The sequence below is a fragment of the Chrysemys picta genome, chromosome 11, assembly GCF_011386835.1.
Source record: "Chrysemys picta bellii isolate R12L10 chromosome 11, ASM1138683v2, whole genome shotgun sequence".
In the NCBI taxonomy this organism is placed as follows: Eukaryota; Metazoa; Chordata; order Testudines; family Emydidae; genus Chrysemys; species Chrysemys picta.
The window spans coordinates 58,822,174-58,848,626 of NC_088801.1; the positions used below are offsets into that span (position 1 = coordinate 58,822,174).

General features: G+C 41.4%; 1 protein-coding gene across 13 annotated transcripts in view; it reads right to left on the bottom strand.

Moving 5' to 3' along the window:
* The window catches only part of ALS2 (alsin Rho guanine nucleotide exchange factor ALS2), a 198,105-nt gene that overhangs the window by 11,465 nt on the left and 160,187 nt on the right, over positions 1 to 26,453 (bottom strand). For 6 of the 13 annotated variants that reach the window (XM_065560895.1, XM_042851740.2, XM_042851738.2 and 3 more), the window contains exons 14-29: positions 25,797 to 25,928; positions 25,404 to 25,532; positions 24,913 to 24,983; positions 24,350 to 24,416; positions 17,502 to 17,704; positions 17,294 to 17,359; positions 15,005 to 15,103; positions 14,215 to 14,379; positions 9,225 to 9,336; positions 8,837 to 8,914; positions 8,583 to 8,716; positions 6,392 to 6,559; positions 4,342 to 4,459; positions 3,422 to 3,579; positions 1,656 to 1,778; positions 181 to 357 (exon numbers count right to left, since the gene is read on the bottom strand). In XM_065560895.1, the coding sequence (XP_065416967.1) occupies positions 181 to 357; positions 1,656 to 1,778; positions 3,422 to 3,579; positions 4,342 to 4,459; positions 6,392 to 6,559; positions 8,583 to 8,716; positions 8,837 to 8,914; positions 9,225 to 9,336; positions 14,215 to 14,379; positions 15,005 to 15,103; positions 17,294 to 17,359; positions 17,502 to 17,704; positions 24,350 to 24,416; positions 24,913 to 24,983; positions 25,404 to 25,532; positions 25,797 to 25,928 (2,000 nt within the window). The remainder of the gene's footprint in view (positions 1 to 180; positions 358 to 1,655; positions 1,779 to 3,421; positions 3,580 to 4,341; positions 4,460 to 6,391; positions 6,560 to 8,582; positions 8,717 to 8,836; positions 8,915 to 9,224; positions 9,337 to 14,214; positions 14,380 to 15,004; positions 15,104 to 17,293; positions 17,360 to 17,501; positions 17,705 to 24,349; positions 24,417 to 24,912; positions 24,984 to 25,403; positions 25,533 to 25,796; positions 25,929 to 26,453) is intronic. The other 7 variants (XM_042851741.2, XM_065560896.1, XR_010591361.1 and 4 more) reach the window with 6 other exon arrangements.

The following is a 26,453-nucleotide window of genomic DNA, read 5'->3' on the forward strand; positions in this document are numbered from 1 at the left end:
GTGGAGGGGTCTCTGGGCGGGAGGCACTGAATATACGGGTCTGTGGGGCCCACAATGATAAATAGGTCGAGAACCACTGCCATAGAAAGTTTTTTGGTACAGTGCCTTCACTTGGCCATGGTTTTCCAAATATCAGTTTTGTTTTAGTGTTAAAGCCATTACTTTTAACAGCATACTCACAGCTGAACTCCGAGAAAGCTCAGAAGAGCTGTATCTGACTGTTTGTTTAGACGGAGAACACATTCCCAGTAAATATCCTCCTCGCGTTCATTGTCTAAGGCATATAACATAAACAAAGGAGGGTAGAGTCGTGGTAACAACACAGGAAGCAGCAGCCCAGAACTGGTTACCACATAACTGAAAAAAGCAGAAAAGAAAAAAAAAAAAAAAGGGGGGGGGGGGGAGGGGGGAGAAAAGAAAAAAAACATTTATAGAAAATGAATTGAGCCAAACAATTAGAACATATACAACGCCATTTCAGGGTATGTTCAGTAGGGGAGAAGGATAAGAAGAGGGTGCAGGTTAAGGAGTTAACACTTGTGCTAAAGTTATAATTATGAGTAAGATCCTTTATTTAACAACACAGTCCAGGTACAATGCTGTAGAACCAAATGAGTACCAAGTAGGCTTTCCTACACAAGACCATAAGAACAGCCACACTGGGTCAGACCAATGGTCCATCTAGTCCAGTATCCTGTCTTCCGGCAGTGGGCGGTGCCAGATGCTTCAGAGTGAATGAACAGAACAGGGCAATGTGTCAAGGGATCCATTCTGTCATCCAGTCCCAGCTTCTGGCAGTCAGAGGTTTAGGGACACCTAGAGCATGAGGTTATGATCCTGAGCATCTTGGCTAATAGCCATTGATGGACCTATAGCCATGAACTTATCTGATACTTTTTTGAGCTCAGTTATACTTTTGGCCTCCACAACATCCCCGGCAATCAGTTGCACAGGTTGACTGTACGTTGTGTGAAGAAATACTTCCTTATGTTAGTTTTAAACCTGCCACCTATTGATTTCATAAGGTGCTCCTGCGTTGTGTTTTATGTGAAGAGGTAAATAACACTTCCTCATTCACTTTCTCCACACCATTCATGACTTTATAGACCTGTCATACTCCCCACCCCCAGTCGTCTCTTCCAAGCTGAGCAGTGCCACTGTTTTTAATCTCTCCTCATACGGAAGTGGTTCCATACCCCTCATCATTTTTGTTGCCTCTCTCTGTACCTTTCCCAATTCGAATATATCTTTTTTGAGATGGGACGATCAGAACTGCATGCAGTTCCTGCAATTCTAATTCAAAACTCGTATGTAAAATTTGAAACATAATGTAACACTCATCTCCCAGCCATTCAAGTATGGTATTTGCATTTAGTCTCTACTTTAGGCCACTCAGAATGAAATATTTGTTGTGAATTCACATGGATGTTTGCTTATGACAATCTGTCCTCAGAGCCAAAAACTATTTTCCTCCCTCGGTACTAGATACATTTTCCAAAGGAAAAATATTTAACATAGGTACAAATCTAAGGTCCCAGTTCAGGACAGCACTTAAGCATATACTTAAATGCTTTCCTAAGAAAGGATTGCTTTTTGAATTGGGTACTAGTTTATGAACTGACTAGTTTATTGGAGATCATTTTTCCCCTACACACCCGGGTTCAGGAGATTCTGATCTGGAGTCCATTTTCCCACTACAGAAGGACTTCCTTCTCTTTGTCTCAGTCACCAACAGTGGAATTGTGCTGCCCTCTTCAGGAAGATCAGGAAACAAGAACCTCAAAAATAAAATACATAATTGCATCACTTGATTTATTAGAAGAGTCCATAAATAGCTAATATATATGCATACTTCTAAGGGAAAGCAGAGGAATTTATTTGAGAGACATTCTTCTAACACATAAGTTGCACATGGTGATTTCTCCTGGGTGAGCCTGGCAGCAAAGCCATATCCAATTACTTAAGCTTATGACACAAACAGAAACAGCTTGATACACATTAATTAGGTTATTTTTCCTCAGCTCCTTTTTCATCTGGCTCCTCTCTTCATTAGCTAACTACTCAGGCAAGATCGTGTCTTAAAGACACGACAATCTCATTAAGCTACATTTGGGACCAGTAATTTTAAGAAACTATAAACTACTGACATCATGTAACCTCACAAGAGTGCTCAATAACAATCAGATTCCTGGAAAATTTGGAGAGACAGAAAACAAGTACGGAATTATGCAATATAGCACGGAGACTGAATTAGGGCATACTGCGAGTTGAGAGAGAATGGTTTTCCTAATTTAAGATTTTTGTCCCCCATATCCTTATTTTACAGTTCATCCTTTCCTTACTATTTAATAATCAAAATGGTCATCAACTACCGACCTGGATAGAGTAGCACAGTGTCAGAAGATTTACAGAGAATGCAACTACTGTTTGGATTGGGGGGGAGGGGAAGAGGAGAAAACTTAATGTGTTTGAATATTCTACAGTTTTCTTATTCATATTTACCGATTTATTTAAAATACATGTTCTTAAAAAAGCTTATACTGGGGTTCACCGTACGTGTCTACATGTGTAACCATAAGGTTTAGTTAAAAGTCTCAGTGTATGTGGGTGTAATGTTTTCCTTGTCAAAATTAAACTAAAACATGCAGCTTTGCACAAACCTTAACTATATTAACAACTACATCTACACTAACAGTGCCGATATCCATAGTAGAATAATAGACAGCTTGGAGAATAACTTCCTGTACTACAACTATAGCAGCTGGCAAGAATCTAAGCATAGCTCTTCACTTTAGTGTGAATGGAGATTACCACCAAGAATTCTTACTGAATACACTCTTGTGAACCCTGTGCTGTGTCTCTGAGCTTGGTTTATATACTGCTCTAATACCATCCCCTCAAACATCCCCTGTATACACTGGTTTGGAAACAGACATTAGGGCTTGTCTACATGATGCACTAGTCCACACTAGGCAGGCATAAATTCTAGTGTGTGCTAGTGTGTGTTGTGTACTAACTGGGCTGGCATGCACTACAAATCTGCATTACTGTAGCACTCTTTGCAACAGGCCAGTTAGTGCACAACATGCTACTGCGCACTAGAATTTACACTCCCTCCTCTATCTAGTGCAGACTAATGCACTATGTGGACAAGCCCTTAGAGCCCAGCTAGAAACAACCATATTGAAGAATGCCTTCCACTGTGGACAGAGCCTTAATGGGTTTCACTGTGGACAGAGCCTTCAGGGGGAAAGGGTTTTCTGTCCAGATTCATCACATCAGCTAAGCACAGAATCCTATCATGACTCTCTTCAAATTTAAGAGGATTGAGGGAATGCTGGCACACAGAGCCAAATTAGGAGAATGAAATGTTTTTCAGTACATCCAGCAGCAATCTGACTTAAAACGTGATGCTTCTTACCTAATCAACTGGAAGATGCGTTTGAGGTAGGATTTAATTTCTCTTACTGCCTCCTGTAGTAACCGCCGATTGGCTCCCACTCCAACATAGGTCATTCTGTACACAGCTACTAGTGTCTCCACAAGCCTCCCCAGAGGGTGGAGAGGGGTGTCACAGGCCTGAGTGGAGAGGTATTAATCAGAGAGTCACCAGCTATGCAGCAGTAAGAGACAGATCCAAGAGACAGAAATGTTATCTCTCGTGAATAAAAAGTAACTTGAGTACAAGAGACACAAGCAGGAGTCTCAGTTCAACTACTCAAGGTTCAATAATTTAACCTTTTAAAAAGTGTTATACATGCATATCAACTACACATACAACATACTACACATATAAAACTAATTTCAGAAATAGTCAAAAAACTTTATTTTGACTGTAAAGTTTACACTAAGCTGAAAAGTAGCAAACTTCTCTATTATGTAAGAATTCACACTACAGCTGCCTCAGGTAATTCAGCAAATCATCTATGCAGTTACACAGAAAACCCACAAAATATTCCAGTAACCTCACAAGCACGTCAAAATTCCACAGAATGTTCTATTGGGACCCAGCACTTTTTAGTGTGATGAAACATAAGAAACAAGGAACAGACTAAACGAGCAGATTGGTATTACCAGAGAAGTGACCATGAGGGCTGAGGCTTTAGAGAAAGCAGCACCCATGTATTTTTTTCTTATTAATTGGTTGGTTAGGTGGATTTGGCAATTACTTGAGAGAGCAGAACTTAACTAGGACCCTAAATGTGCAAGTACAGAAAGTAACAGACACTGTACAGCTGACTGAAATCAGCTGGATAATTTAAGTGGCGATGAGCAAGTTATGACACCTGAAATCATGCTTTATAGACAACAGCCAGCAATATTAGATGATGCTCACGATACCTTTATTAAATATTTCTTGATATTTTCATATTTCTCTAGTGTGAAGGCACCAACATGTTGTGGAATGAATTCTAAACTCTCCAGTGTCTGAGTGTGTGAACGACTCAATAGTTCTGGGCTGTAGAGATACAAGGACAGAGATATTGTATGGATTATACATGAAATATGCACAGTATATGTGCATATATTTAATCAGATTTTAGAGTCTAAAAATATATGAATAATATTTTTTAAAGTGAGGTGGGAGGATAAATGGTGTATTAGGAAACTTTTCCCTTCTCAAACCTCTTAATGTTGACACTGTTGTTCATGCTGAACTTCCTTGCTCCTCCTGCATCTATACCTGCAAATGTGTCTATCACCACTTCAACAATATTGCCCCAACTTCACCTCCGCTGATGTCCTCATCCATACTTTCATCTTCTCTCAACTCTGCTACTGCAATTTGTTTCTCTGTGGTCTCCCAAAATCTCACCTCTACAGAATCTAGAATGTGCAGAATGCTGCTGCCCACCTTGTCATGTCTGTGAAACAAAAGGGACCCCCCCCCCCTCTCTCTTTGGTAGAAAAATCCATGGAGTTGAACACTGATTTCAGTATCATGTTCAAAATGGCTATTTGTTTGAAAAACCCTGGATAGATTTGCTCCAGCTGTCTCATGGATCTCTCCTACCTTCATCTAATGCCAACTTCCTCTTTTCCTTTGCACAATTGACACTCTTGGTTAAAGATCCTTCCCTGAAGCTCTTTACAGCCTTTCTGTACCCATTTTCTTTATTAGTGATTTCCAAGTTTCATCTCTTCTCCCTAGCTTCTACCTCAGTGTCTCTCCTCCTCCGCTTTTATTTCTTATTTGAACTTTTCAAATACATTATGAATCATTCTGAGAATCATAAAAGTTGGATTTGTTCTGTACTAACTAAATCCTATTACAGAGTTTTTACTTCACTGTATATTTTAATATACTTCAGAACAGATTTAGATCATGACTGTTTCTAAACATTATTTAAAATAACTTAAGATAGATACACTTATGTAAATGTTTATGTATTAGTGTGGGGGGAGATATGACTAATGTAAACTCTGGGAGGTGTTATGAGCTTCAAAGGACTCTTAAAAATGAATCAGACAAGACAACTTTAGTTGAATGGGTACCCCTAGGAAATACTTGGATGAGAAGGATGCAATTCCCTACCTCCACACCCTCCTTTTGAAGCTACACCTTGAAGAGAAACCCATTGTCTGGCTGATTACCTATTCAGGGTCTCTGCAGATCAAAGACCCAAACTATAAAAAGGAAAGACTCAGATTCATAGATATGTTTCTTCTGAGCTAACAGCTGTTATGAACTTGTGACTCCTTCGCGGGGTTTGAAGGGCTGATCACCTGCCACTGCCAGAGCCCTTGTTAGAGCTAGGGTAATCTCTGGTAAGCATACTAGCATGTAGGTAGGTTCTTTTGTTGTTGTTGTTGTTGTTTAATATTTTCTTTGTAATGCTTTCACTTTAAGAATAAATATGTTTGCTTAGAAATAAGTTTGCTGTATAGCTAACTTATACCTATGGGCAATTATGCTGTTTATAGCCTCTGAAGAGAAAAACAAAGAAGGCCTAATTAGGTAGTCTGACTTGCTGGGGTACTCAGTAAAGGCAGGGAACTGTGCAGCCTGAAAACCCCTCAGTCAGGAGGGAGACAGACATGTGTCTCCACCCAAGAGAGGTGATGACTGGGGAGCTGGAAGGTTACAAGTGGGTACCATTGATGGATGAGAGGGAGAGAATACAGGTGCAGTTGCCCTGCACTCTGACACCTGTACTCCCTCACACATATATTGCACAATATGTATAAAATACCATCTGTAATGATCCAAGCTAACTCCTACCAGCTGATCTGTTCTGAAAAAGATTTTGCATTATGAGGTAAAGTTAAACAATGCACTTCTGAAATTTTCACTAACTACAGAAATCTCAAAGAAATTTTCCTAGTCTTCCCTTGCTGTGATCTCAGGTTTTTTTTAAATAAATTTCTTCATCCTGGTGACTACACTAACCTGTCTTTGTGTTGACGTCGGTTGGTGGTCAGAGCCACAGCAATGCTGTCCCATGCCTTCCATCTGTCTCCCTGGCCTGGATTCTCACAACCCAGCTGGTGCCAGCATTCTTCAAACACTGCCTTCCATTTCTCATCAGCAGGCACGGCTAGGATTCCAAGCTTCCTCCTGAATAAATCATCACCAATTGCCACTCTGATTCATAACAGTCTTGGAACACAACCCAGCTGTGAAACTGCGCCTAATTATATTTGTGTGCTTGTAAGATGTTCACACTTTGAGGAAATCTGAACATTTAAGATTTTATGAATATTAAGTCTAGTGTCTAATGTTATCTTATTGGACCATTGTAAGCTGACCTGATATATAAAATATCTTTTCTGTTAAGTGTTCGGATTGACTCTAGAACTACTCTGATCTAGAGTAGTTTGATTATCAAAAGTTTCTGAAAAAAGAGTTCATTTAAGGATCAGCGTGGCCCTTATGTTTCTCACTGTCAAAGAGCAGCCTTGAAATGTACAGCAATGTGTGTACCTAATAACAGAAAGAGATACCCCTTCCAAAATTAGAAATGTCAGTCTCTACTCTTTTTAATAGTGTCTTTCTATGTATGATACACAAAATCTGCTCTAATATGGAATACATGTTTCCTCAAATATGCACTGCTTTGATGTAATAAATGGTTTTGAGACAAAGGAATGTGCTGCATTTGGCTGGGTCTACTTTCACCATTATTGATACTCCCAGAAAAAAGCTTGGAGACCCCCAGAATGAACAAAAGTTGCCAGTGATCGACAGTTTTATACAGATTTAGGTATAGCCATTAACATGTAAGCGATACGGATAGTTTTTTATTAGTATTAATTTGTTTCACTGCACTTGAGAATTAAGCACAATGAGAACTGCCAGTACTTTGATTAAAACTTTGTCTAGTTTCATACCACCATAAAAGGTGGGCACTAGCCCTTTTTACAACGATACCGATAGATTATGAACACCAAGGCAATCTGAGGCGGAAAAAAAAAAAAAAAAAGAACTCTTGCTGTTTCACAGCCAGTCTTCACAAGTGTGTACATACATTTATTCATAGACTCCCTACTGGGGTGAAAAGCAGACAGCTAGCTAAGATTGCAAGTGTTCAGTTCAGCAGGGATGCCTGCTTAACTTTGCATCAGGTTGTAGGTGTCAGTGCTGTCAAAAGAAAGTACCAGTGAATGCTTCAGGAAGCATAGTGACAAGTCAGCCAAGTAAAAACATGTGGGTTATAGTTCTCATTCTAACATACATTTCTGAAATTTCAGAGTGAACTTTAGTGACCCTGAAACTGAAGAATCCAGAATACTAGTATAACCAGGCATAGTGCTAGTAAATACTGTGAAATTTCATCCACAGCTCTGCCAATGAACCTTTGGACAAATGAGAACAAGGACGAAATCAAATGCATCTTCATTATGACTTAAAAGGAGACTCAAACACAGGTCTTAAAGATAACAAGTCAGCAGACTAACCCAACGTGGCACCTCTTCCTCCAAATGAGAGTTTTATTGATGCTTTCTAGAATTAGCTTTGCCAAGGTGTGAAAACACCATTGCTTGTGATCCAGGATGTTCCCCCAGTACATTTCCAACTGCTGTTAATTGCTTTCTATGCACAGCCCTAGTTCTACTAAGATGTTTTAAAAAAACAAAACAAAACAAAAACAACAAAAACATATTCCTCCACAGAACTAATGATAGGTCAAAAGGTCTGTGGCCAACAATCCTGCAAATATAAACTATCCCATTCTTTTCCCCTGCAGTCTCTGAACTCAATCATATAACTTGTGTTCTGAAGCGGTCATTACCTTTACCCCCAGCTAGTGTTCTGGGGAGAAGAAAGGAAAAAAGCAAACATGATAGAAAAGTAAGCCTCCCCAAGTCCACCATCCTGAACCTTGTCTTCAAGGACCTCCAATTCCTGCTTAGCAATGCAATTCAGTAATGCCATGCCCTGACCCTTCTCCAACTCCAACCGGAGAGTTGCTATGAATGACCCTAGAAAAGCTACAGAAAGAGTCAAAAGACATTGTTCTATATTAAATGTTTTTGCTGAACTAGCTAGCTTTGAATGAGATTGGTAATTAATTTCAGTTACACTCAAATGCATTACTCTACTCTATCAGACCAGAAGTGATTCCCCACCCATAACTCACAATGCTTTAGGTCTGTCCTTCTCACTGTCATACAAGCTGGGTTTGAAGTAGGTTCCAGCGATTTTTATCCCAGATCCCCATTCTCCACTGAAGAGACCTTCAATGTAATCTCCATTTGGCAAGGTCAGGGTTCCCTTGTGGGGGGGAAGAGAAGGAGTTGATAAGAGAATTAAACTGAATCCCATTGAGAAATGATTCAAAGAAGAGAGAGAACAAAATGTACAAAAAGGTATCCAAAAAGTATAAATTACAACCTTTCCACTAAGGGTCCAGTCATCCGAAAACTCTCCTTCATAAACTGTATCATCTTCAGAAAGCAAAATCCCAGTCCCCTATATAAAGAAAAAAAATAGTTATTCACACAGAGCAATTATGGACAGATGACATATACAGTAGTCACGATTTAAAAGACCGCATTCTAGGTATAGAGATACACTATGATATCTCAAATTATATCCACTGTTGACTTTTTAAAATGACAGCTACTGTAGGAGATTGCAGTAAAATATAGACCAGTCATTACAAAGACTATCTTAAAATTACAGGACAGAACTGAAGTGTTAGATTTTGACAGTGATATGTAGAGTGCTGCACAGGATAAACAGGTGGGGGGAACAATATGCAGTTTAAGGTCCAACTCACCATCATTTTGTTGTTGCTAAAAGCTCCTTCATAGTACAGTCCAAACTGAGTAACCACAACACCATTTCCCTGGCAGAGGTCATCTTGCCATGTTCCCATATATTTTTCTCCTCTGCAGAAACAGGAAAGCATAGCTAGATAAAATAGCTTAATTTTTAAAGGAAAGAGTGTTCATTATATCTGCTCTCAATTGGGCTCCACTATGGCATTGAAGAGGTGATGTTAAGTTCAGGAAGTCATATGCCATACATTTGAACTCTCTATGGTGTTTTTTAATCTGGTTTCATTAGTTCAATGGAAAGAGGATTCTCACCAGCAGAAATATACATAAACCTTAACAAAAAATACTCTGAAATGACTGGATGTGGCAAGATTGTTACTATGAAATTTAATATTTCAGATGTTCTGGGAGATTAGAGAGCGTATAAAGAATAATAATGGAGGATTTCAATTATCCCCATTTTGACTGGGTACATGTCACCTTAGGACGGGATGCAGAGATGAAGGTTCTTGACACTATGAATGACTGCTTCTTGGAGTAGCTAGTCCCGAAACCCACAAGAGGAGGAGAGGCAATTCTTGATTTAGTCCGAAGTGGGGCACAGGATCTGATCAAGAGGTGAATATAGCTGAACCGGTTGATAATATCAACCATAATATAATTAAGTTTAACATCCTCACATTTTTTGGTGGAGAAAAACCCACCAAAAAAAGCCCACCACAGTAGCATTTAACTTCAGAAAGGGCAATACACAAAAATCAGGAAGCTAGTTAAACAAAAACTAAAAGGTTCAGTCACAAAAGTGAAATGCCTGCAACCTGCATAGAAATTTTTTAAAAACACCATAATAGAGGCTCAAATTAAATGTGTACCCCAAAATTAAATAACATAGTAAGAGGATCAAAGAAGTGCCATTGTGGGTAAACAAAATGAAAGAAGCAGAGGCAAAAAAGTTATCCTTTAAAAACTGGAAGTTAAGTCCTACTGAAGAAAATAAAATGGAGCATGAACACCGGGAAGTCAAGTATAAAAGTATAATTAGGCAGCCCAAGAAAGAAATTGAAGAGCAACTAGCCAAAGTCCAAAAACTAACAGCAAAAAAATTATGTACATCAGAAGCAGGAAACAGCCAAACAATCAGTGGGGTCACTGAATGATCAAGGTGCTAAAGGAGCACTCAAGGAAGATAAGGCCATTGCGGAGAAGCTAAATTAATTCTTTGCATAGGTTTACACTGCAGAGGATGTGGGGGAGATGCCCACATCTGAGCCATTCTTTTTAGGTGACAAATCTGAGGAACTGTCCCAGATTGAGGTGTCAGTAGAGGAGGTTTTGATTAAAAGAACAGTAATAAGTCACCAGGGCCAGATGGTATTCACCCAAAAGTTCTGAAGGAACTCAAATATGAAATTGCAGACCTACTAACTACGGTATGTAATCTATCATTTAAATCAGCTTCTGTACCAAATGACTGGAAGATAGCTAATTGGGATCCTGGCAATTACAGGCTGGTAAGCCTAACTTCAGTACCAGGCTTAATATGTTGGGGAAGAGTCAACATGGATTTTGTAAAGGGAAACCATGCCTCACCAATTTATTGGAATTCTTTCAAGGGGGTCAAACATGTGGAAAATGGGGATCCAGGGGATATAGTGTACTCTGACTTTCAGAAAGCCTTTGACAAAGTCCCTCACCAACGTCTCTTAAGCAAAGTAATCAGTCATGGGATAAGAGGGAAGTGAAGTAATCAAATCGGGATCAGTAACTGGTTAAAATACAGGAAACAAAAGGGCAGGAAAATGGTCAGTTTTCAGAATGGAGAGAGGTGAATAACAGTGTTCCCCAGGGATCTGTACTGGGCCAGCGCTGTTCAACATATTCATAAATGATCTGGAAAAAAGGAGTAAACAGTGAGGGGGCAAAATTTTCAGATGATAGAAAATTATTCCAGATAGTTAAGTCCAAAGCAGACTGCAAAGAACTACAAAGACTCACAAAACTGGGTGACCGGACAACAAAATGGCAGATGAAATTGAATGTTGATAAATGTAAAGTAATTCACAATCCCAACTACAAATACAAAATGATGGGGTCTAAATTAGTTGTTACCAATCAAGAAAGATCTTGGAGTCATTGTGGATAATTCTCTGAAAAACATCTGCGCAATGTGCAGCAGCAGCCGAAAAAGCGAACAATATTAAGAACCATTAGAAAAGGGATAGCGCAGAAGACAGAAAATATCATAATGCCACTATTTAAATCCATGGTATACCCACACTTTGAATACTGAATGCAGTTCTGGTCTCCCCATCTCAAAAAAGATACATTAGAAATGGAAAAGGTACAGAAAAGGGCAACAAAAATTATTCGGGGTATGGAAGGAGAGATTAAAAAGGCTGGGAATTTTCTGCTTGGAAAAGAAACAATTAAGAGGGGATGTGATAGAGGTCTATAAAAATTGTGACTGGTGCAGAGAAAGAATAAGGAAGCATTATTTACTCCTTCACAGAACACAAGAACCAGGGGTCAACCCAATGAAATTAATAGGCAGCAGGTTTAAAACAAACACAAGGAAGTACTTCTTCACACAATGCAGTCAACCTGTGGAACTTTGTGCCAACTTTGTGAAACTCATTGCCAAGGGATGCTGAAGGCCCGAACTATAATGAGGTTCAAAAAAGAACTAGTTAAATTCATGGAGGATAAGCCCATCAATGGTTATTAGCCAAGATGGCCAGGGATACAACCCTGTGCTCTGGAGTCCCTAGCCTCCGATTGCCAGAAGCTGGGACTGGATGACAGGGGATGGATCTGTTCCTTCCCTCTAAAGCACCTGGCATTGGCCAGTGTCAGAAGACAGGATATTGGGGTAGATGGACCACTGGTCTGACCCACTATGGCTGTTCTTATTTTTTTATTTTCAGAAAACTGACCGTTTTAATAAAGCAGAACACAATAAGCCAACATCTAAGCAAGTAGATCTGAACAACTGCTACAGAAGTAACAAGGGAAAAGCCTGCTGGCTGATCTGGATCAGCATAAACTGAGCTACATATAAAAGATCCTTACTGATGTGAGGCATGTGCAGAGTGGGTGAAGGTTAGATAAAACAAGATTTCCTTACATCTTTTTTACCCAGACATCTTGACGGAGTTTTTGATTTCATGACAAAGTATCCTGCCCTCACTTGAGCAGGCCCACATTATATACTGGGGTAGGACCAATAAGGGAGGAAGACAACTAGTTCCACAGCTTGCAGTTAAATTCAAGAGGGCGGGGGGGGGGGAGGAGAACACATGGTCAGAATAGTCATTTGGTTCATGGACTAATGATATTTAAAGCAAAGGGCTGAAATAAACCAATCAACCAGACATTCATTTTGAGGTTCTGCAGTATCAAAGATCGAGGAAATAAGAGCCATTTTAAAAGCAAGATATTTCGGATAACAACTAAACAAGACTGCACTCATAAATAGATTAGAGGGTCTGAGTTATTTCTTACACATAAACATATGAAGCTTTCAAGGCCACTGAAAGACACACTCAAAGGGGCCTTTCCTTTCCAAGTCAAAGGGATCAGCTTAGACTGTATGAATTTAATTGTATGCTTGGAAGTAGATCTAACACTCTCCATTTTTTAACGGTCCTGAAAAGACATATGGTTTTATGCATTTCACGGTCTTCAATTAGTAAGTGAAACCAACTTACAAATGACAAAAAAGGTGCTTGCCACCTGGTATCATGGCCTAGTGGGAGATGCTGATTTGAGTCATGGTTTCAGCCACTCATGTCTGATTGGGACTTGTTAGAAAGCAGATGCAGCAGGCTAAGCTTCTGGGATGGAGAAGGGGAGAGGTAAATTCCAGGCTTTGCTCAAAGTCACTATCACTGCCCAGTGAGACACTAACAGATGAAAGCAGTCTATCCATTCCTTATTCGCGGTGCCTTGAGTAAACATACTGAAAGAAATCCTCCTACCCAAAAACCAATGTTAATAAAGTTAAAGAAATATAAATTCCACATTGCCTTTGATTTTTAATTATCCACAGAGGTGACAGCAAAAGCTACTTTCTGAAGTCTCCTCCAAAATTCCTAGCATTTCATAAAGCCAAAACTGAACTTGCAAGTGAAAAGTATTTCAATAGCAAGAATGGCAGGCCCGATATGTGGTTAAATATTATGGAAGTCTGAAGAATACTGTGAGGAAAGTACCTTATGATCAGGACCAAATGTGAAACTGATGTTAGGAACAAACTACAGAGGTCAGAACAGTTCTCCCTCTCATCAAAAACCCAGACCTTGGTCATGGCTTTTCACTCTTCTACCTCATAGATGGGCTTCCAGCTCTGTGAACTAGGACCAGCCACCTTAGCTTCCATGAAAAGCTCTTAGCTTGGAGAAAGGAGACCTTGGCAGAGAGGACTTCAGGTGTTTTGTACAGGTGGCTTCTATTAACTTACCTCTGTTCAGATAGTATCAAGTTTTTAGTACACTCCTGCTACTTACCCCATCTTTTCATTTTGCTCATTCATGAGGAGATGAAGTAACTTGCCCCCAGCTGCCGGAGTGAATCAGTGGCTTTACCTGGATTAGAATCCAAGATGACCTAGTTCCTAAATCTTTAATCAATGGGCAACTCGGGCTTCTGGTTGGTGGGATGAGAGACTACTACATATGCCATTTGCAAAGCATGCAGAGGTATGGATGGTACTGAAGAAGCTATCAGAGTCAGTGCCACACTTCAAGCAGAAGTATGATGGAGAGCATGCAAAAATATTGGCTTCAAACAGAAGCAGTGGAATGGAACCCATACTTTGAGTTGCTAATTCTCCCCCATCAGCCCCAAAAGCCTAAAATAGACTAAAGACTAATTGCAGAAACTGAAAACACAGAGATATCTACTCAACCCTTTCCTCCCCCCCGCCCCTCCCAAGTTTATGCAATTTTGGGTCAGATTAAAAGTTTAGGATTCCTGCCATCAACACATTACCTTGTGATATCATCGAAGACGCCATATCCAGTCTTCTTATCCATCACCCACTGGCCAATGAACATACTGGGAGAGGAAGATGTCAGTTTGCCACTGCGCAGGAGACCATGCCCATGACGCATGTTATCCTGAAAACATCCTTCATACACCTCACCAGTGGCATAACTGTAATGACAAAAAGAATGGGTAAGGTTCTTATGATCTGTATTCTTTCATCCCAAGGTTTTCAGGAATAGATACTGAATTTTTCCCTTTTCCTTCAGAGACTGTACTAAACCCAAGCCCAATTCTGGAATCAGATTAACAAGTACGTTTAGGAGGTGAATAATAACAAAGTTAAAATCCTTTTTCAAGTGAGATATGAAATACCATGAGACATCTGTCATGATGACTTTCAAGAGAAAACTTGCAGGTTGAAAGGAGGAAGCAACATTAAAACAGACAGTAACAGCTAAAAGTGTGTCTGGACATGTACAATAAGAATTTCCAGATTTCTTGGCAGTTTTAAGCCATAGTAACTGCAGCTCGGCGTTTGGGAATATGAAAATAGCAATAGAAATGCTAGTGTGGAGACCTGAAACATTAGCCCGCCCCCTGGAAAGAAAACAGAGTTCCAGTGCACCAACCAAAGGGAATAAACTGCTACTGAAAGCTGCACTTGATATGTTAGCTGAAGTTCAAATAGTTATTGTTCCTTCTTGGACCACACACACACACACACACACACACACACACACACACACTTACTTTTGCAAGGAGCACAGATTATTTTAATGAAAGAAGGCATTACCTGTAGACTCCTTGTCCACACATTTTGCCCTCCTTCCAGTATCCCACATAGTGGTCATCCTTGGTCAATGCTTTGTTTGGTATTTTGTATTCACCATACCTGCCAATGCATGAAGATCAAACATGAGCAGCCATGATACGAATGTACAGACAAATCCAAACTCAGTTATTTACAAAAGCAGGTATAGAACCAAAAACAACGTATTTCAACATTAGACTGCACTGGGTGGCTCGGTTTCCAGCTCCAGCAGTTAGAAATAGATTTTTGTACTGAAGGGAAGAAAAAAAGAAAGAAGAAGTTCTAAATCACTACGTTTTTTTACTCTGTTTTCCACACATTTAGTTCTGGCCTGTAGTAAGCCTTCCCTTCCTCCATCAGTGCTTTGGCTTTTTGTGCTCCACAGTAGAACCCTGCAGCGCAACCGCAAGGTCTCAACCTACTCTTTCCAAGAATCTCTCTTATTTCAGTTCCTAAGGGCTGGTCTTCACTACAGGGAGATCGGGGAGAGCGAAGCTGCTGCAATTGATGCAGCAGGGGTCAATTTAGAGGGTCTAGTGAAGACCTGCTAAATTGATGGCAGAGTGCTCTCCGGTCAACCCTGGTACTCCACCTCTCTGGGAAGAGTAAAAGAAGTTGACCAGAGTGTGTCTCCCGTCGATGCAGCGCAGTGAAGACATTGGGGTAAGCCAACCTAAGTTACGGCGACTCCAGCTACGTTATTTACATTGCTGGAGTAGTGTAACTTAGGTCAACTTACCCCGGTAGTGAAGACAAGCCCTAAGTCTGTCTCCATCCCCTGTGCACTGCTCAGGTAAAACAGATAGATCTACCTTCAGTATTATTGCAAGCTAAGTTCTTAAATCTCCTTATACCTTTATGGGTCAGTCACAAACACTGTTATTTTGGCTATGGACTTAAAACATTTATAATCACTGAGAATATCTGAAGGAATAAAAGGTTTGTAAAGTGTCTAGCTAGATGAGGAAGGTGCATTGGCACAGGTCTTTAATGTGATTATAAAGTGCCAGAGGCTCAAGATATTGGTGCTGCTGTCTTTCCAGAATGCCTTGTGATTGGGTAGATGGTTCAGACGGCAAGTAATGGACAGCAAAGTATTCAACACTGACCACATGAGCCGCATACTCCAAAATGTGTGTAGTGGTGTTTAATTACAAAATTAGTATTTCTAATCTTAACTACAGCTTAATGTTTTTGACCTGGAGAACTTTTTTTTTTTTTTTAAATGGGTATTCCTGAGATACACTGATGGCTGTGAATGATCAAATGGCCAGTTGGGGCTCTTAGATCTGTTACGTCCTGGCAGCTGAGCTAGAGAGTTTAGGAAGTTGTCTGCAGGCTGTAAACATGCCAATCCTCCAGCCCCTACAGGTTCAATTACATACATTACGAAGTCCTGTTGCAATTTCTAGGTTGAAATCCCTTATGTAACCATAAATTCCTTATAAGTACCTAATATAACCACAGTTCTCATTATCCATATAAAATGTCTATTCCTTGTTAGAAAACTATTAAGCTCTTGGTTTCAATGATATAGCGTAGAAGCAAATTCCATGGGTTAAACTATAAGTTGTGCACAAAGTTATTCCCTTTTATCAGTTTTAAATGCTGCTTTTCAGTTTTATTGGATAGCTCCTTTATCTTGTATTAGGAGATGGGAATGCCTATTTATCTATTTTTTCCTTCTCTATACTATTCATTTTACATATCACTATCAACTCTCTTAAAAGTAGTCCTAACCTCCAGGTTTCTCTTTATGGAATCCTTTGCCTTTATATTGCTGTTGCCTTTCTCCAGGCCTTTTCTATTTCTACGCTTTTTGAGATGAAGTGACCAGAACTTAATACACTATTCAAGATGATGGTGCACCCCTAACTTATATAAAGGCATTATATGCCTTTTGAAAGAGCAAATAAAAATAATGAAGCTGAATCATTTAAAAAAAAATCTTCAGATACAACAGAAGGCCTAGCTGGTAAGCAAAGATAAGAAAGTTGACTGATGTTTGCAGATTGTAAGATTCCTTCTTAAGGGAAGTTAGCACAGACTCACTTGTCCATCTCTCAGCATCCCCTCTTCCACTTCCAAACTTCATTTGGTCTCTGTATTGTTTACTTATAGACTGCAAGCTTTTTACACACACACACACACACACACACACACACACACACACACACACACACACACACCCTTGATCTGAAGAGACACAGCACTATCCATCATAAACACTTTCTGTTCGCTAGCTCAGAGGGTAGTGAACTCTGCTCTTACCCATCTTCCAGGCCATTTCGGAACATCCCAGAATACATCCTTCCATCAGCCCATCTTAGAATCCCTCTGGAACACATATACACCCACTACAGTTAGGCCAGTTTCACTAGTATTTCATGTTTTATGCATGCAAAGTAACGACTATTTTGCACAGCAACCAAACTACCTCTTCCTATCCCATTCAAGTGTTCAGTTTGAATGCTTTTACCTGCCATGGGGTTTCCCAGAAAGCCATCGCCCATCATAGGTGGCATCTTTAAGCCGAGGGTCCTTGTAAAAGGTGTATTTCGCACTACGTGAAATAGGAGGCTCCTGTCGCTGAATATTCCCTCCACTTCCATAAGGTGGTAAGTCAGATGTTCCCCTTAGGGCCTGATCCACAGCTTGGCTTATAGCCCTCAGCCACTTTGTCTGAAATAGACAGTTTATAGAAGAGTTTATTAGTAATCCATCTCTCTTTACACAGGTATTATTGCAGGACAAATGTAGATAAAAATGAGACTTTTTAGTTCCTTGGATGAATAGATGTTCACATGTGATACAAGTAATGTGAGACGGGAGACAAGACACCTCTCTTCCCCCCCCCCCCCCCATCTCCCCATTATAACAGGATGCTTAGTATCACCACACACTCCCAAACCGTGGAAGAGGAAGGGGGGAGGGGAGGGGAGGAGGAGGAAGAGGGAGAATCAGGAAAGTTACCTGCAAATCACACAAGAAATCCTAAACAACTATAAGTATCTCAATCTATATCTATATCTCATGACAGCCATCCAACAGAAAAAAACAAAAAGTGAAACTACAACAGACTGCCACCTCCAGGAAAAAAAAACATAGCACCAGTACCCACCACTTGGACACTACCTGACACCTGATCATCATCAAATTTAATCAAGACTACCCCGAACTGGAGCTGAATTATCTTTATTCTCCAAGGGACTGAACTTCTACCCCTCCACAGAACCAGATACCATACTAACATGTGGAGTACCAGAAGAATTACGCCGGTGATTCTGCTCACACCACTCACAATTACTATGTCCCCACTGACAATCATAAGAAAAAAGAATTATCTGATTGGACACCATAGAGCGGACAAAACCACACTCTTGATCATTACATAGATTGCTTTGGGAGGGGGGGGCGGAAGAGAGAGAGAGAGAGAGTGCAAAATCCTTAACATACATCACATCTAGCACAATCTTTCCACCGCCAAGAGGACAGCTATGCAATCCCTGAAATCTAACCACCACGTAGTGCTCAAACCAGCAGACAGAGGGGGCACCATCATAGTCCTCAGCAGTGATGACTACTACGAACGAGGCCAGCCGACAACACTCTGACACCACCTACTATAAAGAACTCAAAGATGATCCCACACCACAATTTTCCCAGGGATTTAAGGATATAAATCAAATCCTTCCCCAACCAACTCCAAGAGAAACTCTATAAACCTCATCCCCAACAAATACACTCCAGGGACCTTCTACCTGCTTCCCAAGATACATAAACAAGGGAAGCCAAGCAGACCCATCGTATCTGGCCACAGCATTCTCACTGAAGGAATATCAGGACTTACAGAAACCATCCTCAAACCATTCACCACACAAAGGGCCTGCTTCCTTCAGGACACAACTGACTTCCTCCACAGACTCCACAACATTAACAACCTCCCTCAGAACACCATCCTTGCCACCATGGATGTCATTCCCTTTACACCTACATCCCTCACAGTGATAGCATAGCTGCCTGCCTCAAATATTAGGGCGTTCTGAAGACCATGGACAACCCTCAGAGATCCACCCAAACATCAAACTCAACCATTTCATCCTTGCCCAGAACAACACTTTATACAAACCATGGGAACAGCCATGGGTATTAGTATAGCTCCCCAATATGCCAACCTCTTCATGGGCCACCTTGAAGAAAAATTTCTGGACAAATGCACCCCAAAAAAAAAAAAAAAAAAAAAAAAAAAAAATCAATGAAATACCTGAGATACATTGATGCTATTTTTATCATCTGAACAGAGGACTTACACTCCCTCAGATTTCCACCACAACTTCAACAACCACCACTTCTTCATTACACTCTCTCTGGGACACTTGCACACTAGCATCAATTTCCTGGACACCACAATCAGCTTCGAACAATGGAACCCTACAGACAACTATATACAAGAATCCCACTGATCACCCCACCTCAGACTCATAGACTTTAAGGTCAGAAGGGACCATTATGATCATCTGGTCTGACCCCCTGCATGCTGCAGGCCACAAAACCCTTCCCTGGACTCTGCCGTTGAAGTCCCCAATCCTGTGTTTTAGTGACTTCAATCGGCAGAGACCCTCCTGCTAGCGATCCCTGCCCCATGCTGCGGAGGAAGGCAAAAAACCTCCAGAGGCTCAGCCAATTTACCCTGGAGGAAAATTCCTTCCCAACCCCTAATATGACGATTAGTAAGACCCCGAGCATGTAGGCAAGAGTCTCTAGTCCGACCCCTGTTGGCCATTATACTATTTACGTACCATTGCTTGGTTTTCCTTGGCTACTATGTTTTACCATTAAACCATTCCCTCCATAAACTTATCTAACTTAATCTTAAAACCAGACAGGTCCGTCGCCCCCACCGTTTCCCTCGGAAGGCCGTTCCAATATTTCACCCCTCTGACAGTCAGAAACCTTCGTCTAATTTCAAGCCTGAACTTCCCCACGGCCAGTTTATATCCATTCGTTCTCGTGTCCACATTAGTACTAAGCTGGAATAGTTCTTCTCCCTCCCTTGTATTTATCCCTCTGATATATTTAAAGATAGCAATCATATCCCCCCTCAGCCTTCGCTTTGTCAGACTAAACAACCCAAGCTCCTCTAGTCTCCTTTCATACGACAGGTTTTCCATTCCTCTGATCATCCTAGTCGCCCTTCTCTGCACCCGTTCCAGTTTGAGTTCATCTTTTTTAAACATGGGAGACCAGAATTGCACACAGTACTCCAAATGAGGTCTCACCAGCGCCTTATACAACGGAAGCAGGACCTCCTTATCCCTACTAGATATCCCTCGCCTAATGCATCCCAAGACCGCATTGGCTTTTTTTACCGCCACGTCACATTGTCGACTCAGTCATCCTGCGGTCTACAAGGACCCCTAGGTCCTTCTCCTCTTCTGTTACTTCTAACCAATGCGTCCCCAGCTTGTAACTAAAATTCTTGTTAGTTATCCCCAAGTGCATCACTTTTCACTATTAAATTTCATCCTATTTCTGATACTCCAATTCACAAGCTCATTCAAGTCTCCCTGCAGAATATCCCTATCCTCCGAATTTGCAATGCCTCCCACCTTCGTATCATCCGCAAACTTTATCAGCCCACTCCTGCAATCGGTTCCGAGGTCAGTTATAAATAGATTAAATAAAATGGGTCCCAGAACCGAACCTTGAGGCACTCCACTAGTAACCTCCCTCCAACCTGACAGTTCACCCTTTAATACGACCCGCTGCATTCTCCCCATTAACCAATTCCTTATCCACCTCTGGATTTTCATATCGATCCCCATGTTTTCCAGTTTAACCAATAATTCCTCATGGGGTACAGTATCAAACGCTTTACTGAAATCCAGGTATATTAGGTCCACCGCATTTCCCTTATCTAATAAGTCCGTTACTTTCTCAAAGAAGGAGATCAGATTCGTTTGGCACGATCTGCCCTTCGTAAAACCATGTTGTAATTTATCGCAATTGCCATTAACCTCAAGGTCCTCAACTAGTTTCTCTTTCAGAATTTTCTCCAGCACCTTGCACACTACAGATGTTAAACTAACAGGCCTGTAGTTACCCGGATCACTTTTTTTCCCTTTCTTGAAAATAGGAACCACATTAGCTATTCTCCAGTCTAACGGGACCACCCCCGAGTTTACAGATTCATTAAATATTATCGCTAATGGGCCTGCTATTTCCCGCGCCAATTCCTTCAATATTCTCGGATGAAGATCGTCCGGTCCTCCCGACTTAGTCCCATTAAGGCGTTCAAGTTTTTTTTCTACCTCGGATACTGTAATCTCCCATCCTGTATGCCCCTCTGTAATGGTGCTAGTATCCCTAATACCTTCATTGGCCTCATTAAACACCGATGCAAAATATTCATTGAGATATTGCGCCATGCCTAGATTATCTTTAATCTCCTCTCCGGCTATAGTCTTCAGCGGTCCTACTTCTTCTTTCTTTGCTTTCTTCCTATTTATATGGCTGTAAAATCTTTTACTATTGCTTTTAATTCCCCTCGCTAGGTCCAACTCTACACGGCCTTTGGCCTTTCTCACTCTATCTCTACATTCTCTGACTTCACTGAGGTAAGTTTCCTTACTGATCCCTCCCCTCTTCCACTCTTTGTACGCTTTGTTTTTTCCTAATCGCCCCTTTGAGTCGGTCGCTCATCCAGCTCGGTCTAAATCTCTTGCTTAGTAATCTTTTTCCCTTTTTGGGGATACAGGCCTCTGACAGCTCATGCATCTTTAATTTAAAGTAATCCCAGGCTTCTTCTGCCTTTAGATCCATTAATACGTTTGCCCAATCCACTTCCCTTACCAGTCCCCTTAATTTGTTAAAATTGGCCTTTTTAAAATTATAAACCCTAGTCTTTGACTTAATTCTGTTACTCCTTCCATTTAGTTTAAACCAAATTAGCTCATGATCACTGGAGCCCAAGTTGTCCCCTACTACCACTTCCTCAACGAGGTCCTCACTACTTACCAGAATCAAATCTAAAATGGCCCTCCCCCTCGTCGGTTCAGCTACCACTTGATGAAGGAATTGATCAGCAAGCACATCTAGGAACATCTGAGCCCTATTATTGCTACTAGCGTTTGTTCCCCAATCTATATCCGGGAAGTTAAAGTCCCCCATAATTACACAATTTCTATTAGTATTTACTTCCCTAAATACATTAAACAGTTCCTTATCCATATCCTGGGTCGATCCCGGCGGTCTATAGCACACCCCAAGCACTATCCCCGGAGAGGCTCTAGTAGTCCTTTTACCCAGCGTGAGTATTGCCCAGACGGACTCTGTGTTATCTATTCCATCCACTATTATTTCTTTACAGCTTATTTCACTATTGACATACAATGCCACCCCTCCCCCTTTACCTTTGTCCCAGTCTTTCCTAAACAGCGCATACCCCTCCATACCTGTGTTCCAGTCGTGACTGCCATTCCACCACGTTTCAGTTATTCCCACGATATCCGGTTTCAATTCTCGGACCAAGAGCTCCAATTCCTCCATTTTATTACCTAGGCTTCTCGCATTGGTGTATAAACACCCTAATGTATGTCGTTTAGCCTGTCTCCCATTAGTAGCACTATATGTTGCGGGCCTCTTTGTGTCCGTCCCCCCTGTCCTTCCTATGTCCAATCTCATCTCCCCGGCTATGTCTCCTCTTATTTCACTCAGCTTTTCAATACTGGAATCTGGCGTGGAGATTAACTGTGCATCTCCCAACCGTCTCCCCAAACTTCCTAGTTTAAAGCTCTTTTGATAAGATGAGCCAGTCTCCCTCCCAGAAGTCTATTTCCTTCCCTACTCAGGTGAAGCCCATCCCGCGAGAACAGGTGTCTGTCCCCGAAAGCCTCCCAGTGGCCATACATCCCAAAGCCCTCCTTATAGCACCACTCCCTTACCCAACTATTTATTCTCACAATCCTATCAGCCCTTTGCTGCCCTTCCCTCGGAACAGGCAGAATCCCACTAAAGATAATCTGAGCCTCTATCTCCTTGAGCGTCTTCCCCAGCCTGGCATAATCTCCCTTGATTCTCTCTAACGAGAACCTAGCCGTGTCATTCGTTCCTACATGAAGGATTATCAAGGGGTTCTTACCTGCTCCTTTTAGGATCCTTTTCAACCGCAGGTCCACATCGCGTATCTTCCTAGATCCAGTAACCTCCCAACCAACCACCCCAAGAAATCTGTTATCTACAGGCACTCAGACACCACAGAAGATGCTTCAAGAAGAAAATCCGGGATACACACCTTAACACACTCAAAACCACCTTCACAAAAGGACGCTCCACCAGAGTAGATCACATCATGGAACAGGCCACCCAAATACCCTGACAGAACCTGCTTCAATACCGAAATAAAATCCCCTCCAACTGCACACCCCTAGTTGTCACCTACCACCCCACACTGAAACCCATACGGAGTATCAAACTACAACCCATACTCAATGGGGACTTCACCCTGAGAAATCTTTCCTGAACCCCGCCCCCCACACTTCTGGCCTTCATACAACCCCCAACCTCTCCAAGCTCATCAAAAGCAAGCTACCCACAGACTAAGATACACCTACTCAAAGGTGTACCAGCCCCTGCCAGAACAGATGCAAAACCTGAAGACATACCTCCACTGCTACAATCAACTCCTCCCACAACACACCTTTCAAGATCTAGGGTCCTACACATTTCTGTCACAACATGTGGTCCTTACCCAGTGCACCAAATGCCTATGTGGGTGAAACCAGACCATCACTACAATCTTGAATGAACTCACACAGGAAAATGATACAGGACAAAAAACACCAGATCACCTGTGGCTGAACACTTTTCACAAAACGTTCACCCTATATCTGACCTCTCAGTCCTCATCCTCAAAGGAAACATGCACAACACTTTAAAAAAACAAGGGATTTAAATTCATAACTTTGCTAGACAGTTAATGGTTTTAATAAAGACACTGGATTTATGTCTTATTACAATAATCTATAAGCCATTACTGCTCCTCCCCCCACTCCTCAGTTTTTGTCTTATTACTACAGAGGTGTTAACAGTCCATTCTACCTTGAATGGTCCCATTGAATATATGTGCTAACTACTTATACTAAACTATCTGTTCAATCTTGTATTTAGCTGTGACACTGAGTATGTTTCCCAGATCTGAAGAACTCTGTATAGCTTGAAAGCTTGTCTCGCTCACCAACAGAAGTTGCTCCAATAAAAGATATTAGCTTACTCACCTTGTCTCTCTAGCATCACCAGAGGTAATTAAGAAGTTCTGCATCTGCCTACCTTTTCCTGTGGTGTTGATGAAAGAAGAATGAAATGTTCCTCTGGTGTAGTAACCTTCAAACCATTCCTAAGTGGAAACAAGAATAAAACCAATCAAGAAAAGACCTTTCACTAACTGGTGAAATTTTCAGCCTGGAAAAAATAACCTAGACTTCTTACCAAAGGAGGGATAGTTTATCCTTTTTTTAAAATGAGTGTTACAGTGAGAGTGTCACTTAGCTTTAACTGCTGGTTTAAAAGAAAACAGTAACACAAGAAGTCTCAGAAATGGCTACTTTTTGCACTCTTCCTCATCACCCCAACTGTTCGTGCACTCATGTGATTTACAAGTACAAAACAAGAATATAGCAGAATCCTATTTTAACCGAGCACAGTGAAATACAAAAGAAAAAGAAAATTTGAACTGGATTAGAAGAATATATGGACCAAGGACACATCCCATACTGTGCCTAGCTTACAAGATTTAGCCCAAATGGTTGCAAATTATTTTATTATTATTAGGAACATCGGACTATTTCAGCAATAAAAATAAGAATGAACCCTAGTTACAGAGGAATACTCACACATTACCAGCTTCTTCTGAAAGAGCCTCCACCCACAGCGTGGAAAGGGGGAAAATATGATGTGTTGAGAACTGTAGCAGGGAGAAGGGGAAAAACAAAAAATAAATCGCTGATACACCTATTTGCCCACCCCAAATTCCTTATGATGCATCTTCCCCCGCAGTTTTGTCTCCCCACAGCTGAGAATAGGCATGAGACTTGTGCCCTGAAAGCTAGTTGTTCCTAGAAGTGCCATGCAACCATGACACCTGTGAAGCCATAATGAAGACCTTGACGTATGAATATTTATGTTTGACACACAGGTTATTTCAACTCTCTTTGGAAACAGGCAACACTTCTCACTTTTAGGTGTCCCAACACCATTGTGAGACACAATATAAAAACCTAGATTAAGAATGACAGACTCACTATATGGAAAAAATGGTCACATGCTTTCAATCAGCTGGGGTGAAAATAGTTTTCAGTTCTGAGAGCTATGGGAGTTGGCTCACCTGAGCATGGACCAGAGCATCATTAAAGAGGATGAACCAGTTCACTGAGAATCTCCCGGAATGCTGTAGGGACAGCCCCCGATTACTGCTTTCACAGATTAACCGACGTTCTGGTCTCCTCAAGGAATCCTACGATTTAAAAAAAAAAAAAGAAGATGAAATGTGCTTGATAGCACTGAAATTCAGACACTGTTTGTGTTATGATTATTGTTCACAAGAAAGGCCAAATTGAGATATTGGGTTAAAACTTCCAAAAATTAGACAGGCTTAAGTAGAACAACTACATCATAAAGTAGGGAAATGTGGGGAGAGGAAAGTAGTGACTTCAGAGCCAGGCCTATACAAACATGCAGTGGGATGCTAGTGATAATAGCAACTTAGAAGTCATCATACCGTCATTTTCCCAGGAAAGGTTTTCCAGAAGCTCAGTGTGTATTCTGCTTCCTTCCTTTTCCTATTGAGATGGACAGCAAGAGTCTCATAGCAAGAACTGGAATCTTGTAGTTTTTGGTATTCTGGAGATGTCTAAGGGTAAAACAAAAATAAGTGGTTCTGTGAGACACACCACTTCAAAGGATGTGTACCAACCACAATGGGTTAGTAGTTATGAGCCCCTGACTGCAGGGGAGGCCACCCTGCTGCTGAGTGGCTCTGTCCTCAGGCCCTCTGACAGCAGAGGTGCAGAGGGCTCCCTGTGCTGCCAGCGACAGATGATCCCTTCAGGTGTGGGGAAGGCTGCGGTACTGGCCTGACAGAGCAGAGACCCTCAGACAAGACCGCAAGGAGGACGACGAGCCCCTGACGATGGAGGAGGCTACCCCACTGCTAAATTGGTCTTGCCCAGGGGCACAGCCCTTTAGAAATAGGATGGCCTCCCCCATGCCCCGCCCTCCTCCTCACTGTCACAGGCGCGAGGGAGCAGGACCATGACAGCAGGGACACAGAGAGCTCCCTGCATGGTGGCAAGGCCAGTGACACTCAATCCCTGCAGGCATAAGTGGGGTGGGAGGCCGCACGCCTGCCAACTATTACCAATCAATATATTTTTTC